General features: G+C 39.0%; 1 protein-coding gene across 1 annotated transcript in view; it reads right to left on the bottom strand.

Annotated features, from left to right (window-relative positions):
* Positions 1 to 229: 229 nt before the first annotated feature.
* The window catches only part of RABEP1 (rabaptin, RAB GTPase binding effector protein 1), a 52,233-nt gene continuing 29,409 nt past the window's right edge, over positions 230 to 23,053 (bottom strand). Inside the window, exons 6-18 of the mRNA XM_068656438.1 lie at positions 20,458 to 20,593; positions 19,463 to 19,641; positions 18,376 to 18,501; positions 15,350 to 15,817; positions 13,284 to 13,388; positions 12,415 to 12,531; positions 11,072 to 11,170; positions 9,498 to 9,638; positions 8,576 to 8,765; positions 8,284 to 8,339; positions 7,229 to 7,327; positions 6,498 to 6,614; positions 230 to 4,364 (exon numbers count right to left, since the gene is read on the bottom strand). Coding sequence (XP_068512539.1) covers positions 4,263 to 4,364; positions 6,498 to 6,614; positions 7,229 to 7,327; positions 8,284 to 8,339; positions 8,576 to 8,765; positions 9,498 to 9,638; positions 11,072 to 11,170; positions 12,415 to 12,531; positions 13,284 to 13,388; positions 15,350 to 15,817; positions 18,376 to 18,501; positions 19,463 to 19,641; positions 20,458 to 20,593 — 1,935 coding nt within the window. The 3' untranslated portion in view covers positions 230 to 4,262. The remainder of the gene's footprint in view (positions 4,365 to 6,497; positions 6,615 to 7,228; positions 7,328 to 8,283; positions 8,340 to 8,575; positions 8,766 to 9,497; positions 9,639 to 11,071; positions 11,171 to 12,414; positions 12,532 to 13,283; positions 13,389 to 15,349; positions 15,818 to 18,375; positions 18,502 to 19,462; positions 19,642 to 20,457; positions 20,594 to 23,053) is intronic.

The raw sequence follows: 23,053 nt of genomic DNA, 5'->3' as shown, positions 1-23,053 counted from the left end.
GTTTCTTGCTTTTCTCCTGGAAGGAGATTGTGCAGTAGGTTCTTTTAAACCTGAAGTTATTACAGTGTAATACTCACAGCTAGCTCAGTAGTGTGGAAAAGCATGGCTGCTTCCTGCAGAAAACTCCCTGGGTTTACTCTGGGAAGCATCCCCTACCCTGGGTCCATGGCACAGTTACTGCAGTGGAGGCCTGTGGCAGAAGGCAGAGTAGAAAGACAAGAGAAGCGCACACACTTCAGCAGCTTTTTTTAATTTGGAACACTTTCTTCATAAAGGACACACCTTCAGTACAGTTAACAAATGGTTACACTTGAATCCTGTAGACAGCAGAATTCTACATCCACAATTGCACAGGACACCAATGGCTTGGTTCACTGGAATGCAGTATTAACTTCCAAACACTGTTTGCCTTCATCAAAAGGTGGCTCTGAAGTCCGTCTTAACATTAAAAGACCAATTATCTGCTGTAGACAAACTTTAGCGGACAATAAATAATTGTTGTCTCTGCCCCCCCAGTTCCCCTTAGAAAAGGTGACGTGGTCAAGCTCAGTTTTGAAAAGTAGTACTGCACTGCTACAAAAGTGGCACAGCAAGAGGTGCCAAATAAAGCTGTAAGGAAAGGAGGGCTGTTATTACCTGTTAGGTAACGAGGTTACCAGACATGCTGCAAGAACACTTGTTTTTTGTTGCTTTTTTTTGTACAGATTAAGACTATACAAGTATAGGAATGCATACAAAACTTGCTCTCATCCCTTTTACAGTCTGCACAAACAGAATCCGGCTTTCTAGTCCACTCACCCTGTGCATCAGAGCTGACCTGCCAGGTTAGAAGTAGTGCCTGTTACAAAAAAAAGGAGGAAAAAAAAAAAACACAAAAATTTATTGTGTGAGGCAAACCTACCACCCCATTCAAATTGAGCTCCAGGACACCAGGAATTGGAGGGAAAAGCATTTACTTGCTGATGTTTTCAGAGACACCAGAATCCGTTGAGTGAATACAGAAAAAGCTTTTAACTACACTTAATTGACAGTGGTTTAAATTTGCTCTGCAAATTTGGCACACTTTTTTAAAAGGCTGCTTTATATTTCTTAAATTTGAGTTCAGCAGAAGCTTGAGTTACTGCTTCTGAAGCTGTGTTTTCCTTCCCAAGGAGTGAGTTCCCCTCAGGGTTAGCAGGACAGCTGCTTGTAGTGAGCACATCTACACTCCTGTGGCTAGTCAGGCTTCGAATTTAAAAATACATTTTTAAAAGGGATGATCAGTGGCTGGTGGAAAAAAGAAGTCATTTACCTTCCAACTAGGAAAATGGTCATAGCTAGAACTTAAACAGGACTAAGGGTGCATGATGGTGTGAAGTGGTTAAGAAGGAAAACCACCACACAGTAACCGTAGACCCTTCCTCTCCAAACCAAAGGAAGTTACCCCACTGACTCATGCAGTGCCTGGTTTACAAGCAAGGAACTCAGCAGCCAGCACCACTCCTTTCAGGTGAGTTCTCCTCAGCCCCCTTTGTGCCCTACTGCACGTGCTTCCAGCCTCTTCAGATCGGCCCTACACACCATCGCTGTCCACTGAGAAAAATACCCAGGCATGTATACGGACACACACATGCACAACTTCTGCGGCTGATGTGTTTGTTACTGTGCTTCTGAACGATCACAGACTGATTGAGGTGCCACTCACCTGTCCCTCTACAGACTGGGAAAAGGCAGCCATCACCTGCAACGTACCACACCTACATAAAGCCAGGGCAACAATCTGTAAAAATACGCTAGGGAAAAGCCACACCAACCCTGCGCTAATCAAAACAACTTAAACCGGTCAGCTAAGGCCAGGGTTGTTTAAGTGTAAGGCAGGAACAGACAGGAAGGTAGGGCTGCTGAGAAGGGGCACTGAGAGCTGGACCAGAACGGGTTGTTGGAATGCCATTAGCAGCTCTTGCATTAAGACAACAGTCCATAAACTCAACTAAAAAGTCTTTTTCTGCATAGATCTTCAGGTGCAATTCCTCAAGTGTTCAGCTTGCTGAGATTAGCCACAAAACAACAGGCTTCCTTGAAGCACTGCTGCACAGGTTAAGTGTCAGTAACCAGTTAGAGTTAATCTTCAGGAAGGAAGGGAACACAGGAAAATGTTCTTCATTCTGCAGCTCTTTAGCAAAGGCCTGTTCCCCCCCCCATGCTCCTACGAATTTATTCAACAGAACAGTATGCTAACCGTTGGAAAACTGAACACAAAACATCTGGTATTAGATTTATGCATCAGAAGGCAGCTGCTGTCACCTGTTTTTTGTTTTGTTTTGTTTTTTTCTTTTTTGCTGTTCAGCAAATTGAGAGGTTAACAAACCCAAAATCTGGCAATAGCCAATTAATAAAGAACCTAAGCCACATTTCAACATCTGCTATGTGACATAAGGTGTCACCTGGAAGATGATAACTCCGCCGTCTACTAGTCTAGTTGTTACCAACGTAGGAAAAATGTTGGGTGTCAGGATTATGAAAGGAATTAATTTCTAGGATGAATAAAATGCTTTAATTCTTGCAATAAATTACAAGCAATTGAGCTTGTATGCTGCTTTTTGGCTGTTTTTTTAAGGCAACCCTCTTTGAAATCACCAGTTCCTTCCAATTTTATGTTAGTAGCAGGATATACACTGCTAAAAATACAGTCATGTGCATTACAGCTTGGAGCATTTTCTGTCACTTCTGTCTTTCTTCATCACCATCAGATCTGTGACCAAGTATGTAAAGAAAACACAGTAAACAACAGAGGCAAGCTTAAGTTACAAATTTTGGACAAAAACAAGGCTGCTCTCTCAGCCTCCTTTCTTTTGAGTCCTAACATGGGACTACCAGTCCAAGAACTCCATGTCCATTTCCAACACCCACAGCCATACACAAAACCGTTGCTATCCAACTGCATGCATGAATCTCCAATAAAAGAAGAAAAAAGGAGTAATGCTGGTGGTACCACCATATTATTTATATAATAAGAAACTCAAACCTAAAGCCTGATTGATCACAACTTTTTTTTTTTTTTTTTACCTCTGCTGTTGTGTAATTTAAATGTATGCTTATAGAAATACAGGACAGTGTACGAATCAACTCAGAGCAGTAACATGATACCATACTTGTAAGAGATGCACTGTACCTTTCAAACTTGAACCAGGAGAACAATGCAGTTGTCATGCATTTGTGCTCTGTGACCAAGTGCAGTCACTGTTTTGCTGACCCAGGAGAGGTTGGTCAAGCTGACTTTGCTTCCTTCAGCATCTTACCTTGACCATTTTCAGTGAAAGCTAGCGACTTCACATCTATAGCCACCCACTAGAGCAAAACAGACCTGTAGAAACCCCAAGCCAACGTACTGTTCAGCTTTAGAGATGAGAAAGAACTAGCTGTAATTCCATGTTTTAACTTATACTGGTGAGAAGATATAACAAAACAGTACATGTCTTGTGCTTTTTTTTTCTCCAAAGGATCAGAATTCAAAGGAAATATTTCAAGGAGCTAAGTTCTCAGTACAGTTTTTTTCAGGGTTTTGGTTGGTTGTTTGTTGTTGTGTTTGTTGGTTTTTTTTTGGATTGGCATTCTTTTGTTCAGGAGACACACAGCTCACTCATGTCCACCACATTTCAGCAGCATTCAGATTCTACAACACAAAATCAATGGTTTAAAAAAAAAAAGCACTGAGTTATAAAATAAGATCAATATCCAGTGTCCTGCTAATAAAGTCATATTTTAATATAAAATATTCATACAGCATACTCTACACCTCATTCTCTCTGCTAGCTGAATACTGTTACTGACTAGTCAAACAGAAAAACTTCAACCACTTTGCTCTTCGATGTTTTGGAGGGACAATATGGTTTCCAGCAGCTACTTTGATCACAGTAATGGGGGAAAAGGAAAAAAAAGGGAAAAACAGGGGGGTAAATGTTCCAAAAAATCTATATTAGGTTACAAAGTTGGCTGAAAGAGGGGAAGTTTTTCAGAATGTAAGGACTGATCCCACTCAGTGGAACACGAAACACCACACTCATTAGTGTTTCCATTAGAAAATTCTCCTTCCTACACAGCAAGTCACTCTCGAGCTCTCTTCCTGCCCAGTATGAAACCTTTTCCCCTCTAGAAACAAAACTTAGTCATTGCTCCCCTCTGTTGTCTTCTGCTCTTTCGGTTAGAGTTAAATAATAATTAATGTTGCTATAAAGATGAGTTAAAAACCCCAAATGCAGCCTTGGAGCCCGCTCATCAGGGTGTCATGTTTCAGGTAGCTGATTAATGTCCGTCAGTTTTGTGTCATTCAGGATTGCACGGATTCTCTCCAGGGAATCTGCCTGCCGGATCCTCTCCAGCTGCACCTACAGAAAACCAACAGACACAACGAGCTAGTAAAACGTGCCGGAGCAAGACCAGAGGTTCATAACCAGAGCTGAGCCAATGACGTGTCATTGGCTGAAAGACACAAGGCTTGAAGGAACACAAACTTAATTTAGAATCAAGAATGGACGGGGGGGACGACGCAACATATAACACAGTTTTGCTTTCAAAATAAAAGACACTCTCTGGGGGGCCCAAGCAAGCCCTCATTGTCACTGTGTTTTGCCTAATGACCAGCCACTGTTACTATCCTGGCCAGGCAAACCAGAGGAGCTGTGTAAAGCCACAACATTCATGGAACGAATGTAAAGGAAATACAGACCTGCCTGGCACATGCCTTCAAACCTCTCAAGATTAAAGCTGAAAAGCTTTTGGATGAAATGTTCCTACATCCAAGTATAATCCTGTCACTTGCTTGTCTGATAAGCCACTTCACACTGAAGAAGTGCACCAGAAAGAACTGCATGTAAATGAATGCAAAGAGATCACAATATTTTTTGAGAGGAAGGAGGTGGAGGTGCACAGGCAGTCATTCAGCTTTCTGTGCTCTTTGTATCAGCATCTAGGTTTTCTTTTGTAAATTCCCAGCTATTGGTTACTTGATTCTTAGCTCTTATTCTCCATTGCTGATACCTAAACTCAGCCAGTTGACACCTCACACACAAATGACAGCAAGAAACCCAAATCCTCATCCAGCAGTAACTTCTCCTCTTGTGTTCTTGTGTAATGCAGCAGACCTTGTGCTATGGACACTAGAAACAGCACAAAACATTGCTTTTTCTTAGCATAAAGACTCACTAAGTGCTAAAAAACAAAACAAAACAAAAACACCACAACATGTAATAACTACTTAAGGGCAGAAAGAAGAGACAAAATACAGAGCTCTAACATTCACTGAGCTCATCACTGAAGGAAGGCCTACCACACTACCTGCAAGTTTTGAAAGAGCACCACATATCTTCAAAGTGGCATGTATGTTTTTGCTCTAAGAACTGCATAAACCAGTCTATTCAGTACTTTTAAGAAGAGAGAGAGAGGCGGGATGATGACAAGCAAGAAACAATTTCACCAGCCAGGGCAACTCAATAGCCTCCCTTGTACTACCTACTCCTCCAGAAACAGCCAGAACAAAAGAGGACAGTTCCCTATTGTTTACTAGGCAGAGCTTAGCTGGATGGACAGTCTCCAATATTCCTGCTTTTGTTTTCCAAATAAACCTGAACACTTGACTCAAAATAATCTGTATCTCTAATTCTGCTGAATTTCACTGAGTGAACTGGGCAAGAACCCAAAGGGGAGACAGTGCTGAACTTCAGTATACCACTTGTAAGCAAGATTTCTAGTAAGCTGGACAGTGACTTTAGCAGTGTTAGGGGGATAAATTCCCAAACCAGACACTTAAAGTGAAACCTATTTAACCTGGCTCTCTGAGGTTACAGCCACCCTGCAAACACTACAACTGCAGGACCCTTGGCTCTACAGTTGGCATTAAAAGTGATTAAACTGAAACTGGAATTAGTCTCCAGGAACGCTCCTGCCAAAACTCTTTCCTGCAGCCACCTCTTGATATCTCATCACACACCACAGATTCCACTTTTCAGAGGAAATGGGAGGATAGAAACGCAAACAACAAGGATAAGACTTTTAGATAGTTTAAACAGAAAGCAGTAAGTATAGCAGGAAGAGGAACAATTCCATATATTCAGATCCAACAGTACAAGTTCCTGATTTTATCCTCAAATATACACACCTTAAATTGCTATGGAATGTAACATACAGAAAAATGTCAGGAGATGGACAATGAAATGCTAGGGCCTAAACTTATCATCACTTATGGCTCTTTACAGTTTAATGTAGCACAATAAACGTGTACCTTTGATGATAAGAACATGCTGGGATTAAGTAAGCAGAATAAACTCCCTAATAGAATCCCTAATTAGAATAAAATACTAATATAACCCTAGGAATACTTGGTCAGTTTACTACACTGGTAATTAAAAAATCATTCATTAATACCAACAGAAGGAAATTTTACAACTGCTATTTCTTATTTTAATCAGCCCTGGACAAGTAAAGAAACAGAAGTAGCACCTTATGAACTGCACTTCCCTTACCTGAAGCGTCTGAGAAAGCTTTACAAAATCTCTTTGCACTTGCTCACTGACATCTAATTCAGTCTGCAACCGCTGAGCTTTATTCTTCTCTTCAAACACCAGCTGTTCAAGGTTTGCCTAAAAACAAATAAATTCTTTATGTTACACTTAAACTGAATTAAAAAAAAGGAGAAACTTGTTTAAACTGAATAGAATATTACACTAGAGCAAGGAAGCATGGCTAATCTCAGAGTCTGGCAAGAAATTAATCCTATCATTCTTTCCACACCTCAATTTTTTGAGCTGTGAAACATGGAGCTAGTACCAATCAGACAGATTTACTCATTATCAGATTGGTTAAAACATGGAAAAGCCTCACATCTTTTCACAGCAGTATGTCCAGGGACCTCAAGATGAAAGAGCAGGTTTCTGAGTTCTAATGAAAACGTACTGTAGAGGAAAGGCAGTAATCTGCTGGTGAAAATATTATTCTCTTACTGTCTTTAGTTTTGGAAAACACCCCAAACCTGAATTGCTGCAAATCAGCAACAATTCAGATGCAGTGCTTCAAAAATCTAAGTGCAAAGTGATTGGAATGAAGATTTAGACTGCACCCGATGGAGTTGATTTCACTGACAATCTTATCAACATTCAAAAACTTCCTCTTCTGTTCTTGTGTTGTAATATAAGCTCTGACCACAGGGATATCATCAAATAAGATGCACATATACTTCACTCCCAGACATAGCTACCTTTGCTGCCGTCTCCTTCTTCAACTGTTCTTCGAGAGTGTTTTTTGCTTCCTGCAGACTCTCCAGCTGCTGCAGGTTTTCCTGTGAAGAACTTTCCAACTATGCAAATAAAAAACAAAAGCACAACACAAAAGATTAGAACTAGAATTCCTGACACTTCAATTTCTTATAGTCCCTCCATATAGGAAAGACAGTTCAAGTGTCTCCCAGGGATTCAGAAATAAACCTTAATATTCTTGTATGTAGATATAAAATAATCTCTCTCTCTCTCCCCCATCTTCCTTTCGGAGCTGGAAAGAACTGACCAGGGTTGATATTTGGGTTATTAATTAGGTAACCTAACATTAGCTAGGAATTAGCTATGTTAATACTTCAGTTGCAGATTAATAAACAGTCAGAACACATTTTAAGTAACAGAACTATGAATGTGTCCCTATCCCACACTGGCATCAATAGAGCAATTCTGTCCCTCAAAGTTCCAGGCATGACCTTATGTGTTTCCTTTGAGGAGATCACAGAAACTACCTAGAGCACAGGTGCACATACATTCTTAGCTGATATCAAAAGCTGAAATAGTTTGAGAACGTCTAGTACAATGTCAGTCCTTTCAGAAAGAATATTTGTAAATGCATAAACTGATGTTCCTTAGTACAGAAAGGAAAGGTTACGTACACAAATAAGCCAGCCCTCCACCAGCCCACAACCAAGCTGAGATGAAGGAACAATAACGGTAAATATTTCAGAACTCTCTCCTTAGTTCAGCTCTCTCTCTCTTCCCCAATGCTAGGCATACTAAACATCACACACAAAAATATATTTGAAGTGTTACTGACACCTCTTAGGCAGTTGGAAAAAAAGTTCATTTTCTCAGATATAAAGACGTTGATAGCAACAAAGACACCAAGACAGTGTCACTTTCAAAGTCCTGATAGAACTAGCAGAAAAAAAAAAATCTTATTCTCTTTGTTTAAATACATGTATACATGCAAAAAAAAAAAAAAAAACACAAAACAAACAAACAAAAAAAAACACCCCACAGTGAAAGGACTCCTTACCTGTTCCTTCTCCACTTTTATTCTTTCCAATTCAGCTTTTAAACTGGAAATGGAAGCTGAAAAACAGTAACATTAAAGCTTGAGTGCAAAAAAAAAGCAGAAGAAATTGGACAGCTCCTGTTTCTTTCTGTTAATATTCAACGGAGATTTAAGCGTGCACTGTTTTTCAGCTGCACAGCTTGGGTTAATACTCTATCAGACATGGAAGTTTTAAAAATTCAGGTTAAGTATATTCTATCACAAAATCAAGTCTTCAATTACTCATTTTGACATTGTTTTTATCCTTGCTCACCTATTTCCTCCTTGCAATTCTCTATTTCCAGCTGTAGAGTTTCTTCTATGTTTTCTTTCAAATATTGTTCAGCTTGAATCTGTTCTTTTAAGAATAAAATCTCTGCCTTAAGTTTCTCCTCAAGGTGATCTGCTGTTGTCCGCACGCTAATTATGTCTTCACGATATTTTAAAACCATCTCCCGGAGCTCCTGAATCAATGATTAGAGCAAGGGGTTGTATTATGATCTTCAGACACACAAAGTACCATATTTATAGCCAGCACAAAGTTGTACTACCCCAAGGTTTGTTCTGCCATACCAGATCCTGCATCCAGCAGCACATTAAAACAAAACTGCAAACAGTTTGCTTGGACTTGGAAATAAGAAACTTGTAAACATTACTGTCTCCACAGGATTATTTACAACCCTCTACCCCTGCTTTTCATTTCCTGACCTACCTTATCTTTTAAACTCGATGTGCTCGAGTGTGAGAGAGCATGGCCAGGATGGCTCACACTTCTTCAAGGCTCAGGACTATTACTGGTTTTAACCTTAATGTCTCAACAGAAATTAAAAGGATTGACTTAGCTTTACTTGGTGAATCAATACTTGCTCTGGAGTCATGGTGACTGGGCAGGTGTGCACACAACGCAGATTAAACTAGCTGAACCAGGATACACCTGAACGTTTCCGACAACAAAGCAGCTGTCAGGCCGCAGTTAACTAAATTTTTATCTATCTACCTACACTCAGAAGCTTGCTCAGGGAACAGCTCGCAAGCACCAGTTGTCATCAGATGATTTTGTACATCACAGACTATGGGGTTTAAATCCAAATTATTGTTCAGTGTGCTGTTCTGAGGCAGCTTGTTGATAAAGAAGCTTCCTCCAATGACATAAAGTTCTGTGCACTGATTGTGTTAATGATTTCAAAGTGTTTTACCTCTGCTGCTTCTGGCAGAATGAAGTCTTCAGCTTGTTGTAAAGACACATGCAAGCTATGTTTTCCTTGAAGACTTTCGTTATCTTTTTGCAGTCTCACCAACTCTTCTGAAACCTGCTCCCTTGACTGTGTCAGGACAGCCTTCAAAAAAAAAAATAAAAAATCTCAGTTAGGGTCATGCTCACATCTCTTCATGCCCCATTTACTATCACTGCTTTCAAACGACTGAATTTGTTGTAAAGAAGGGAAACAAAATGGATCAGCATAATCAGTCCTCTCTTTTGCCTAGCCTCGGCACCAGAAATGAAAGCAAGATCAATCTTAACTGTGCAGGCAGATGAGAGGAAGCAAGCAGCACTGCTAAATCTCCCAGTTTTCTTCCATATTTATCCGGTTAGCTAGCTGTGCTTATTCAGGCAGGGAAAAAAATAAAATCAAATATGGTTCCAGAAAGTGGCAGAGGTGTTTATTAAAACCATCTAGCAACTCAGCTGTAAGATCAGGTTACTGAAAAATTAAATATTCAACCTAAAATTCTCAGTGGTACTTGTCTGCCTCCCACCATCTTTTAGGAAGCCATCAGAAGAGCTCATCCCTTGCAAAGAACAAGGATTAAGAAAACACAGTTTTGCTTGCATTACAGAAGAAATACATCCAGTGAACTTTTTTTTTTTTTTTTTTTTTTAAAATCTTAGTTTGGATGCACGGAGACTTAAACTTTGACAAATGCTGCCCTTTGCATTATAGGTGAGTATTTCTGAAAAGTAAACACAGATCAATACATTTTCTGAATCTTCTGTGTCTCCATTAGGCATGGTCTCACAAAGAAGAGCACACAGAACGGTTCTGCAAGTGTACTCCCAGTGTACTACAGGCAATCCTGGATGCCAGAAGTGCAATACTGGGATTCAGGAGAATGAATGCTTTTCTCCCAGCACTGCTGCATAAGGGAGGAAAAAATAAGAAACTTGATTCTAATACAAAAGGGAATGGATTGCTCTAAGGAAGTCAGACTTTGTTCTGCCCTAGAAAATGAGGTCCTATTCCTGTCCTCTGGCATAATTCCTACAAGATGCTCAAAATAGTTTTAAAAAAGTTCCCATACATATCTCTTTCTGGGTGTTAGGGCTGGTATTTTAAGTCTGACCTGTAAGAACACTGAGCATTCATCTCAAACTGAAGAAAATATTCACCAGTAATGCTACTTGTGAGGAATCCTAAAAAAAAATGTCTTGAGAAAAATATACTGTCTTTAGATTTGACATGAAATAAGATGCTAAATGGTCATTAAATATACATAATAAATGAGGAAAAAAACAATTGTCTAGTCAGCTCACCTATTAATCTACGTGGATATACACACAAAGTGTGACTGACTGACCCTACAGACTGTTTGAGGGTCAGCATCCATATCAGAGCTCCCTTGGTCACTATCTTTACATGTTAAGATTCACAGCTCTCTCCAGCCAAGCTTAGTTGGACAGCAAGACAAACAGTCTTTTACAAACACTCTGAGCCCCAAGGGCTAGACAAACAGCATTGTTCAAATGATCTCTTGACTTGAGCTGTCTTACCATTTGCTCCTGGACACTTCTCTTTGCTTGTGAAAACGCCTGCTGCAGTTCACTGAGGAAATTCTCCGACTTCTGACACTTAACCATAAGCAAAGAGATCTGAAAAACAAAGAAACAAAGACAACATACAGACAGATATAAAGCATGAAAAATTTTAAAGAAGAAATAGGCTCTGAAGTTCTCTTCCCTGTTATCACTGATAACATACACTTCTAAATTTCAAACTAATCTACTGAAGTTTTTGTTAATTGCTTACTCAGTAAAATAGTAACACAGTTCAAATCAGAAGTGATGCTATGCTTTTACAACAATAGTAAGCTTATATTCTATTTACCAAACTCTAAACAACAACAAAACAGTTAATTCTCATCAAGCCTCAATGTAAGACACTTCATAGACACTGAAGGGAAACTGCAGAGCTATGAAGTTTTTAAAATTTCCTTTATGGTAATGGTTTTTAAAAATATACCCTTCTCTGAAAGCACAGATCTCCAAATACTGTTAAGCATGTGCTGCTGTAAAATAACTTAATTGTAGAGTGAAGTAAGATGAAACGCTACTTAGTTATGATTACTTTTGGTACATCAAAAAGAAAAACATATTCATGTCATCTAGGACAGACTTCATCTAATGACTGCTATTTCCTTAATAAGAAAAAAAATTAAAACATTGGGTGGGATGAAAGAGGGAAAGTCTTACAACTCAAGAGAAGCCAACCCAATAGCTTGTATATGGTATCTACCTAATATCGTAGCCTTTAATATGCTCAAGATTTTATTTTTATATTTTACAGCTATGACTACCACACATTCTATTTGGCTTCACTATGCCAAATACCCATCTGTACACATCTCAGACTGAAAAATCTTTTCAATTGGCTACTATTTTAAAGAAGTCTAGCACATATTTCAGACAAACTAGTGTTAATGCCTTCTCAGATACTCAGTAACTGCATGTCTTCACCACAAGTCTATGAACTGTGTGTCAAGTGCATGGTATCATAGTTCTACTCTACACGCACAAAGAACACGGGGTTACTTTTGCATGTTTGAGTGATTTCATAGACAGGTCACAAACTCAAACACTATTCAAATTCCAGTGATCACCTCTGTAAGGGATTTCAAGATTGGAGATGAAACCTTAGGGCCAAGATTGGGTAACATGTCAGACTTGGCTAGAACCAAGGGCAGGCTCAAATGGAGCATAACTAACCCTAGAACCTCTCGCTTTTGTTGCCTCTGCTGCAGGTAGTTCACCCTTATCCAAGAGGAGATGAGTTCTTGCTATATACTATTGAATAATGTTTCTTCATTCCTAGCAACTTTATTATGAAGTGATTGTACCTGATTACCAGAGTCTTCAGCACTTTGTTTCATATATTCCTCCAATTCTTGTTTATCTTTCATAGTCTTTTCCAGCTGGTCATTGGCTTGCCTCAGCATCACCTGCAGCTTTTTCACCTGTGTCATTACAACAAAAAAATTTAATTTTACATTATTTTGGGGAATTTTTATTCTCTGAACACATATATAACTTGACTCATCACACTCCCAGAAAACAAAACAAATCCCTCAAAAATCCTATGCAACTCAGAAGTTCCTGTGCTGCTCTGAAATACCAAGCACCAGAGATTACACCTATAAGGAAATATGGGACATCGAGCTGCACTGGACCTTTGCCACGTAATGACTTCAGACACTTATTTCAAAGCAGAACATGACTCATGCCTTCTGTACCCATCTGAAAATTGTTCTTCAGAATATGCTAGGAAACAAACCTCTTCCAGTACTTTACGGTCATTTTATGCTGCTAGGATGAGGTCCTCTCTGTTAAGAACTCTTGCAGTATCAAAGATAATATAATTTAATGCATGAAAAGCATTTTAGAATATAAATTATGAAAGACACTGGCTTCAGCATGAGCACAACACTTTTTATAGAACGGTGACTTTACCTCATGATTTTACGGCACTGGGTAAAGTGGTTCTCCGAGGTAAATATTTAAGAAATACATATATTTGGTGTTCATGGCCACACACCAGTAACAGATTAGGTTGTGTTAATAAAATTACATAAATTAATTAAATTTCAAGTGTGCTGGCATTGGCTCAACTAAGAACAATGAATAAAACAGCAAGTGGTTCATCATTGTACACTTATTCATTCCTAGAGCAGCTGCAAAAATCTTGCTAAAGCTAGAAGAAAAACCTTACCTGGTCTCTTGTCTCAGCCTCCTGAATCTGGATGCCTTGCAACTGCTTCTCATAATTGGAGCACATATCGCAGCGTCTGCCCAGCTTGTTCCCTGCATTCTGCACCTAGAGGACAGAGTTATCACCTCCAATACAGGCTATAAAATGCAAGGAATGCAGGAGTGATACATACTCTCAGGTGTGTTGTGTGTTCACAAAATATTACTGATAAAAGACAGTAGCAGAATCATGTAACAGCAAGATTAAATTGCTCTAGAGGTAAAGGATAACATAAATCAGCTGCTGTACATAGATTTTCCTGGCACAAATCCCACTATTAGTGAAGAGCAATAAGCCATGACATGCAAGAGTTTATCAGGTCATTTAGTGTGTCCTTCTGAAATTTATCACATAATTACCTGCATAGAAACAGACATTTTGGAGAACAGATTTTAACAGCCTTTAGCCTTTTTTCATGCAATTACATTGTGCTACAAACCAAATTATAAACACGACACTACATTTTTTTGTTTGTTTTTAATTAAATGAACAAAAGCCAACTAAAAAGCAAGTCAGTTCATTGGGTTACGGTTTCCTTTAATCTTTTTCTCCCTGAAACTGGGATTTGAGTATTTTTGCAACAGCATATACTAATGGTGCTACAACAGCAATCCAGATTTATTTATTTTTTAATATCCTCCTTGAACATAGCTCAGTATCAGAGACTGAGTAATCAGCTAAAAGAACAGCTGGGAAAGAAGCAAGTAGAAGAAAAGTTTAAAACAAACAGAAAGACTTCCAACAAATGGGAAGGGGAAAAGTATTAGGGTACGCAGCAAGGAAACAAGGAATTTATTTGCCGTTTTGGCTGAGGGGACAAATGGGAGTTTTCTCAAAGCTCCTACTGCAAGTCACGTCGGGGCTGAAGTCTGATTTGTGTTTGCTGCTTCACGTCCCTCCCACATGGGGCAGCACTCACAAGCCCCACCAGTGCTCCTGCCTCCAGAAATACGTGGGAAGCAGGGTATTTCTCCCTTAATTCTAAGACAGGATTGGAGTAAAATGTCATCGGGGCAAGGAAACACTCAAGGTAAAGGACTGAAGTCAGCTCTGAGATTGCAATGACATAGTTTCTCCCTCTAGATACTACAAACTAGCAGCAACATAAAACCCAGCAATTTTACAATAGGTCTAAACCTAAGATCCCCTAAGTAACGATTTGCAGATAAGCTGAATTCCATTAAGTTGAGGAAATAAAATATCAACACTTCTTCACCTCATCTGTCCTTTGCCTGGCCTCTTCCACCTGCATTCTTACATTTGTTTTCCCTCCCCCAGCATCATCTTCACCCATTTCTGACTCATCTCTTCTGCCTCCCTTTCTTCCCCCTACAGCATTATTCCTTGGCCTCCCTCCTTCTGAAATCCAGGCCCCAATAATATTCCTGTTTTCAGCAGGAAACCAAACACAGGCTTTAAACTGGCATCGTATAAAGCTGCTGAAAACCTGCCAGGCAGAACACCCAGAAGCAATATTTCCTTGGTCACCCATACTGAAATTGGCACAGCGTTAAGCCTAATCTGCTGCTCATTGCTCACCAAAATTAGTTTCTGATGATGCAAATCCCTGACAATTTTCTGAAGCTTCCTTTGTGGTAGCTCTGTGTGTTATGCATATCTCGGTTGCTCCTTTCTAAGTTGCACTCCATGCGTAATTCTCAGTAAATATCCTTGGCATACAAAGCAGCACTGTTAGCCCTGATCCTTTTGTTAGGTCTTTGTCCTTTCCCAGTCACCCCCCAGCTCCCCCCTCACATGAAATCAACAGCAACCTCTGCCAAAGCCTCCCCTAAAAATGCTCTGCATTGAATAAAGCTGACTTCACCATGAGCAGTCAGTTGATACCCCTTACATTAAATCTGCTTGAACTAGAGAAGTATTCCAGAGAGAAGCAAATAGCTACCTACGATGCTGCATGTTTTCTTCCACGACTGCTCTCCAAGGAAAGCAAAGCAGCAGGAGCTGAACAGCCTTCCCCCGGCAGGCAGCCCACAACACAGGTGGCAGCAGGGCGGGCACTCACTCACCTCTTTCTGCAGAAGATTCCACTCCGTCTCGCTCACCAAGCGGTACCCGCTAGGAGACACGTAAGCGCTTTCTACCCCTTGTGTAACGCTGGAAAGAAGCGAAGCAGTCTCTTCTTGCTCTGGCGTCATTGCTTTGATTGCTTTTTCCTGATCTTTGGTTAACATAAACCCACTTGGCATTTGCAGAGACCCAAGGGAAGCTGTATCAAAGTTCTCAGAGACGGAATCTGCTCCAACAAGTGGTCCAAAATCTGACTCATCCAGATTCCCAGCAGATTTTGCTTTGTTGTTGTATCCTAAAGCTTTGGACTGTAAAGATCCAGATGTCCCCAGACTGTCTGTTGACTGTGCTCTCCGTAGTCCATCTTTAAACATATCATTTTCTGATTTATTGAAGGATTCACCAGAAGACAGAAGCAAGTCTGCGTCCAACGAATGGACTGAGCCATGGGTGCTATTTAAATGCACCTGGAATTGGAAAACAAGAAAGAAAAAGTTAACATTCTAGGAGCACAGTACAAGGGGAATGCTGGACGGCAAATATAGGACATAGCAAAGGGAGGTTTAAGTTGGCTTTGGCAAGAACATCTGAACAACAAGCTTAAGACTTAAGAAAAAAGGATATAGAGCTGAAATGTACCAGCTGCAATTAAAAAGTCTTCTGTTAAGAGTGCTTTTGTAAGAATCTGTCTTCCTGCCAGCTCTGAGCAAGGACACAGTCACCTTATATCTTCCAGTATTTGAAACAAGGCACTTCTTCCATTAAAGGGAGACACTTGCAATGTCACTTCTAGAACTTCTAGAACACTTCTAGAATAGAACACAAGTATCCTATTCCTCTTCCACAACTAAGTTCAGAAGTCTGTCCATGTGAAAATGAAAAGACTTAACACCAACATAAGAGTGGAGAATGATGTATTTAAAATCTACTCTGTAGTGACAAGTGAGTATTTTTCCTCTATTTCTTTTTTCTACTTTGAGCGTCTCATAAAATATTGCAAGAGGAAAATATTTTCTTATGATACTTAAAATATTCTTTGCAAATAAAATAAAAAAAATGAAAAGGCAAAAGGCTGGGATTAAACAGAAAGGCATCCTGGGGAATGTCAATACCAAAAGCCACAGTAACTGTCCTGTGACCTGTACAAGGAACATTAAGTCTCTTGATCTATTTTTGTTTGTAGCACTGAAAAGAGAGAGCAGCAATGCTTTATTTAAGAAGCATGACTGTTTTCAAAATACCATCCATTCCAGTGCACTTCTTCTTTGCCATTAGACATGTAAAGGAAGCACCACTGAAAATAAATCTATTGAGAAAAATACTGAATTCCAAAATAAGTCCAGCATGGACTAGTAGGGTGCTGCTACTTTCATGTGTTTACATTATGTATTTACTTTAAAATGCAAATATACGAGTTGAAATTCATGAAAAAAAGTCAAGAGAGTATAGACATATAAAATCGCATCATCAGACAACTGATTGATGATATAGTTAAATTGTTTTTTTGTATTGCAAGCTGCAAAGCCTTTTAAATGCTCAACAGAGAAGAGCTCAGAATTTAAATTCAGAGATATAAGACATGACTGATAATACAATTTATTGCCACTTGTAAAACACTTTCTGTGCAGCTAAAAAGGCTCTAAGAAGCAATAGAAAACAAATCCATAAATAGCAATTGAAAACAAATCCTAAATGACTTTGGAAACCATATCCTTCCCCAAAATACAAGATTTCCCATTGCATATAATTCCTAGAACAAAATAAATGCAGTACTTAATGGACTAAAATGTATCCCAAGAACTGAAATTATACAGAAAACATCAGAAGACAAAACCTTTGTTTGTCATCAATTGTTCTCATTTACCTATCTCAATAAAGAAATGTTAGTATTGAACACTGTATATGAAACAGAAAAAAAAACGTATCCTTGGTGTATTATAAAGGGTACCTCTGCTCCATTTAGATGTTATGATTTTGAACATCTTTCTGCATTGTGAACTGTTACAAAACACTGATAAACAATGAATGGCAGACCCTGGAATATATACATTTTCTCTCTTTAAAAAGGATAAATAAAATGAACAAAATATCAGTTCACATTGAGAATTCTCAAGTCTCTTGGGGCTTACACAAGCTTCTATAGTGCAAAACACAGTCTTTATATTATTTTGTCCTTACTTTGACTTAAAAAAACAAAATGGAACCTGTTAGGGTTATCAGCTAAGCAAGCAAAATACATTGGAAAAGGAGAAATAATTACCCATTCTGGTATTTGGTTTCTAAGTTCCGATCTGTGTGCTCCTTGGACTTGTTTCTTCACAAAAGAAAAGTTTAAGCAAATCTCAAATGCTATTTCAGCTTGTCCCAGTGTATGACTTCCTACAACACCAAAACGGCTTGCTAACCAATGACATCCTGTAGTATCGCTTTTTCCAGCTGTCTAACAAAGCTACTAATGTAGCTCAAGCAGCTTCAGCGAAAACTTGGTGCTAAGATCCATCTACCAGCTTGGATTAAAAACAAGCAAACAAACAAAAAACCCTAATTTTCAGCTGTAGAACAGATGTGGTCAAAACCCTCAGTTTACACAGTTGGAAGTATCTTAAAACACACATAGGCACGCACTCAACTGAAGAAGCAGGTTAGCAAATTAGCTACAAAATGTTTGCTTACTGTTCAGATTTAATTGGTTTCATTCTGAAAACTTAGATTTCAATTCTGAATTTAATTAGAATTTAATTCTGAAAATGTGTTAGAACATGGATATAAATCCAAAGAGAATTTAACAGCTGGAATGCAAAAGGTAAATTACAGTTTTAACAGCATCTCTCAGAGGATTTTACAGTATTGTCTTCCAATCTTTATTTGAATTTATATATTCAAGTGCATCTCCAAAGATTTTACACTGCTTATTAAGAATTATAAGTGACAGAGAACGAAGTCACTACGTTTGCATTTCTATTTGTAATCACCCTGAGGAATGCAAAAGAACTTGAAGTTGCTTTGAACTACTCAGTTGTTTTACCTCTTCATTAGAGAGCTGGGTAAGGGATTCCTCATGGGCTAGAGAACATGAAGCTTTCGTTTCATCATCTGAATCTTTTTGCTTCTGCTCCTTCCTCTTGCTAAGTCTCTGCTGATCATCATCTTCCTAGAAATCAATGGTCAATAGTGAATGCATATAAACAGGATTTAATTTTGCCACTGTAGTCATAACATTAGCTTTCATCATACACTGAACTACAAAGGAAGACAGCACCAGAAAGACTTTTTCTCTTTTGGCTAAATACTCCTCTATTTGTCTCATAAGGGTTATTTTCATTAAAAAAAATCTAGTGTTCATTTCAAAAGGCACCCAAACTGACTTATTTTTCATGTTCAGTGTCCAACATACATTCTAGAAAAAAAAATATCCATAAAATGTATTATTTAGATCCAAATTCTTATAGGAATTACCAAATAAGGAACAATAAAAATAGCTGTTAGTGGCTATTGTACAGAACCTGATAACATGCACTCATCTAATGGCCGGTATACAAACAAAAACCTCCAAGATAAATGTGAAAACAAGTGCTTTGATCACAAACAATGTAATAATATATACAAAAAGAATCAAATAAGGACCTCACAGAACACTAAGCCATAAAGCATGAACACAATCACTTGCATCAGAGAATTCAAAATGAAGCTCTTAAATTTATGCCTGAACTAGGTTCTGTCTTAAATAAATAAAATAAACAACTAGAAGGAAGTGAATCTTGCTATCTTAACATCCTTAATCTTGGAGTAAGAAACTGTCATCTGTGATGGAAAACAACTAGGTTAACCTCTTGGTATTAATACCTTTTCACTTAATAATACTGGCAACATTACTTTTAAAGTTACTATAGGTAACAGTATTAAAACATTCACATAAATGGAGAGTTTGTTACAACTCTCAGCTGTCATTTAAATGGAAAATTATTAAAGCTGACTGCTGTCATTTTTTGGAAATATTAGCACACAAATAACTTCTGCTTCCAACGTGTTTTCCGTACTTTTCCGTACCACATTAAAGTTACAGTACTGTAATTAAAAAATAATAAAATAAAAAGAGGTAAGCAGCAAGAAACCTGATCCTTTTTTTTCAGTTCTTCAACTTGTCGAAGCTGCTCAGAGGTCAGAACAATTTCCATACGTTGCATGTCTCTCATCAACAAACGCTGAGACTCCAAGAACTGGTCATTGGCTTTCTGCCATGTGTGTTTCAACTGGTTGTGCTGTTGCCGCTCTTGCTCTAAGAGATGGCAGACTATTCAAAAATAGAAAGAGTTGTTCTGAACCAGCATTTTTTTTTAACCTGTCTTCTTAAACAAGGCATTCTCATGAATAGAAGTAATTATTGTTCTAATCAAAGACAATATAGCTTTGTTCAACAACTATGTAGAATGAAATAAGACATTTTCTAAATTCCTAATTCCTAAAGCTGTCTTGAGACTAGGAATGTATCACTGAAAATGCAAGATTTCCCAATTAGAAAACTATTATCTTAACTTCATTCATGAGTTCTCATACTTTCTTTTTTTTAGTGCTGGTTTTAAAAGACTGTCTTCTAAGCCCCTATTTATTTCAACAGAAGGTTCAGCTTTACATTCCTCTACAGTGACTCTGTGCTGTACTGCCATGGATGTACATTCACACATCTGTTCCACCACCAGGCGTTCGGAATTGGCATACCTCAGAGAGATGTATCAATAGATTATTGCATTATGGAAATAATGCTCATAATTCTACACAAATAAAAGACACCAGTAAAATCACTTTAGTGAGAATGAAGCTTGCAATACTATGAGAATCTAACACAAATTCAACTGCATAACAGCATCCCCAGAGCGACTGAGTGGATATTATTTCTCTCCATCATAAGAGGACTCCAAAGTCAACTCTTTTATAAACATTTCAGGGGCTTTCACATATAAACACACTGCTTCCTCTCCATCCCATTTTTTTTTCCCCCAAATACAACTCAGATACAAGATCAGAAGAGAAGTAACAGCTATACTGTTTATTTTGTTTTGTGTAACATCCTTACATAGAAGAGTCAAAAGGATTATCAGCACATAGGTACCTTCGTGCAGTTCTTTCCGCAGCTTTTCTGCATCTTCTTGCAGTACTGATTTTTGTGTGTTGAGAACAGCCACGTACATCTCTAAGTCAGTCCTACATGACTTCTCAGCTTCCAAATAATGGTTCAGTTCTTTAACCTGAATAAAAAGAGGGAAATCCACCATCTCAGTGAAGCAACACTCTCAGGCATTTCCTTTTTGTTAGAAGTCATCGTGTCACCTGTTTCAGTAACACACAGCTGCTGAAGACAGCAGTTTATTCCTAGAAATCAAAAGTATTCAACTATCAGTATGCAAGTAGCATTTTTTTTCTGAATAAATCATTTACTTATAAAAGTCCACAAAATGAAACATTTAAGTGACTTGATTAGAGTTTCCACAGATGGATCCCAACAGTGAGGTGATCCCACTGAGAAGTGGTAGAGAGGCAAACAGCACAGAGAATCATACAGTGGTTTGGGTTGGAAGGGACCTTAAAGATCATCTAGTTCCAACCCCTGACCACTGTCAGGGACACCTTCACTAGAGCAGGTTGCCCAAAGCCCCATCCAGCCTGGCCTTGAGCACTTCCAGAGCTGGGGCATCCACAGCTTCTCTGGGCAGCCTATGCCAGTGCCTCACCACCCTCTGAGTAAAGAATTTACTCCTAATATCTAATCTAAATCTACCTTCTTTCACTTTAAAGCCATTACCCCTTGTCCTATCTCTACAGACCCTTGTAAGAAGACCCTCTCTGCTTTCTTGTAGGCCCCCTTTAGGTACAGGGAGGCTGCTGCAAGGTGTCCCCAGAGCCTTCTCTTCTCCAGGCTGAAGAACCCCAAGTCCCTCAGCCTGTATTCATAGGAGAGGTGCTCCAGCCCCTTGATCATTTTCATGGCCTCCCCTGGACTGACTCTAACAGCTCCCTGTCCTCCTTGTGCTGGTGGCCCCAGAGCTGGGTGCAGGGCTCCAGGTGGGGGCTCACAAGAGCAGAGCAGAGGGGGACAATCCCCTCCCTTGCACTGCTGGCCGTGCTGCTCGAGGTGCAGCCCAGGATATGGTTGGCTTTCTGGGCTGCAAGCATTCACTGCTGACCCTGCATCTGGTTTGGGGTTTCACACCCAAAGAAAGATGTGGAGACAATTCAAAATAGCGTAAAGATAGTAGTCAGAAAATATTACTATGAGGCAAGATTGGACGAAACCTCAGAAGAGAGAAAACTTAGGAATGGGCAGAAAAAACAACCATTCAAACCCACGAAGGCCTGCTTTAAAGAGGAAGGAAAATCTGTTTGGATGGGATGAAAAACAATTACAACAAGAAAGACTGAAGAAATATATTACTAGTTTTTTTGTTTTTGTTTTTTTTTTTGAACAGAAAAGGCTAACAAAAAACTGAAACGAATGTCCCACAGAGACTGCAGAACCTCCAGTGAGAGCCTTTTAAGATAGGGCTACATAAATATCTGCCAAACTTGATGCATGTAGAAACAGATCCCATCTTGCAGCAGGGAGTGGGCTGAAAGATCTCTTTATGGCCCTATAGGGTTTTATGGTTTTCTGAGTCAGGAATCACAGAGTTTTTATATCAAAAGCAACAAAAGCCTTCAGGCAGTTCCTGACTCGCTACAGAGTTGTTCATCATCTTCCTCAATGCAGTAGAGGAGCCACAGGCAATGACTCAAGAGTTGAACAAAGCCCTTCTACTTTTAATTTCCATTAATGGTGGGGACAGCTTCTCCTGCCCTAGGATAGAAGTTTTCTCTCTGCAAGCCTTTGAAATGGAGAAATCTGTAGAATAGCCATTGGGAAGGGCAGAACAGTGGACAAAAAAAAAAAAAGCAGCATTGTTTCACCAATCCAGTTAAGTACCTGACACTGAAAAAATACCGTTACTTAAAGCAGACTTCAGGGATTTCACCATGAGCAATGGAAAAGCCAACTGCACCGCTCATCCTGCACAGCCTGCCAGTCCTCACACCAGTCTCGTAATACAAATCATGCAAATAAATGCCTTGTATTTTTATAGCACTGTAGATTAAAGTACTTTAACAACTTCCTATGTCTATGTTTAAACCCCTCCTTGCTATACACAAAACAGCAATGCTCTCTGTTTAGGCTGAAAAGGTGCTTGAAATAGGATTACTGGGAACTTCAGACAGAAGGAATAATGAAGTTGAATTGACCACAGGTAAGAATTAAGGCCTAAATAATTTTTTGTAAGAATTGCCATTTAAAGGGAGAATTCTTTAAAAAAATCCCCCAATAAACTATAAGCATGGATAAATTCATTTTTCTCTTTTTTTTTTCAGAAGATGTGCTTGCATTTTACTCATCCTGTAGAGCACCGTGCTCATGTTTTGAGAGCATGCAAGAAAAGAGAAAGTTCCCACTTTGTCACCTTGGCAATGAAAAGAAAAATATTATTTGCATCGAGAGAACAAACAGAACTACCTGGAGAACTATTATCCCTAGGCAACATTTCGGTCTCAAAATGTGACCTATAAAGCAATTTGCATAAAGAATCTATGAAGAAAGAAAAACCTCAATATGGACTCGCAATCAATCTAGTACAATTAATAGTGTTAAATGAATTACACCACTTCCTCAAATCAAAGGC

Source organism: Anas acuta, chromosome 19 (assembly GCF_963932015.1).
Source record: "Anas acuta chromosome 19, bAnaAcu1.1, whole genome shotgun sequence".
NCBI classification, from domain to species: Eukaryota; Metazoa; Chordata; class Aves; order Anseriformes; family Anatidae; genus Anas; species Anas acuta.
The sequence above is the reverse complement of the archived record's forward strand: the minus strand, read 5'-3'. Positions and strand labels throughout refer to the sequence as shown.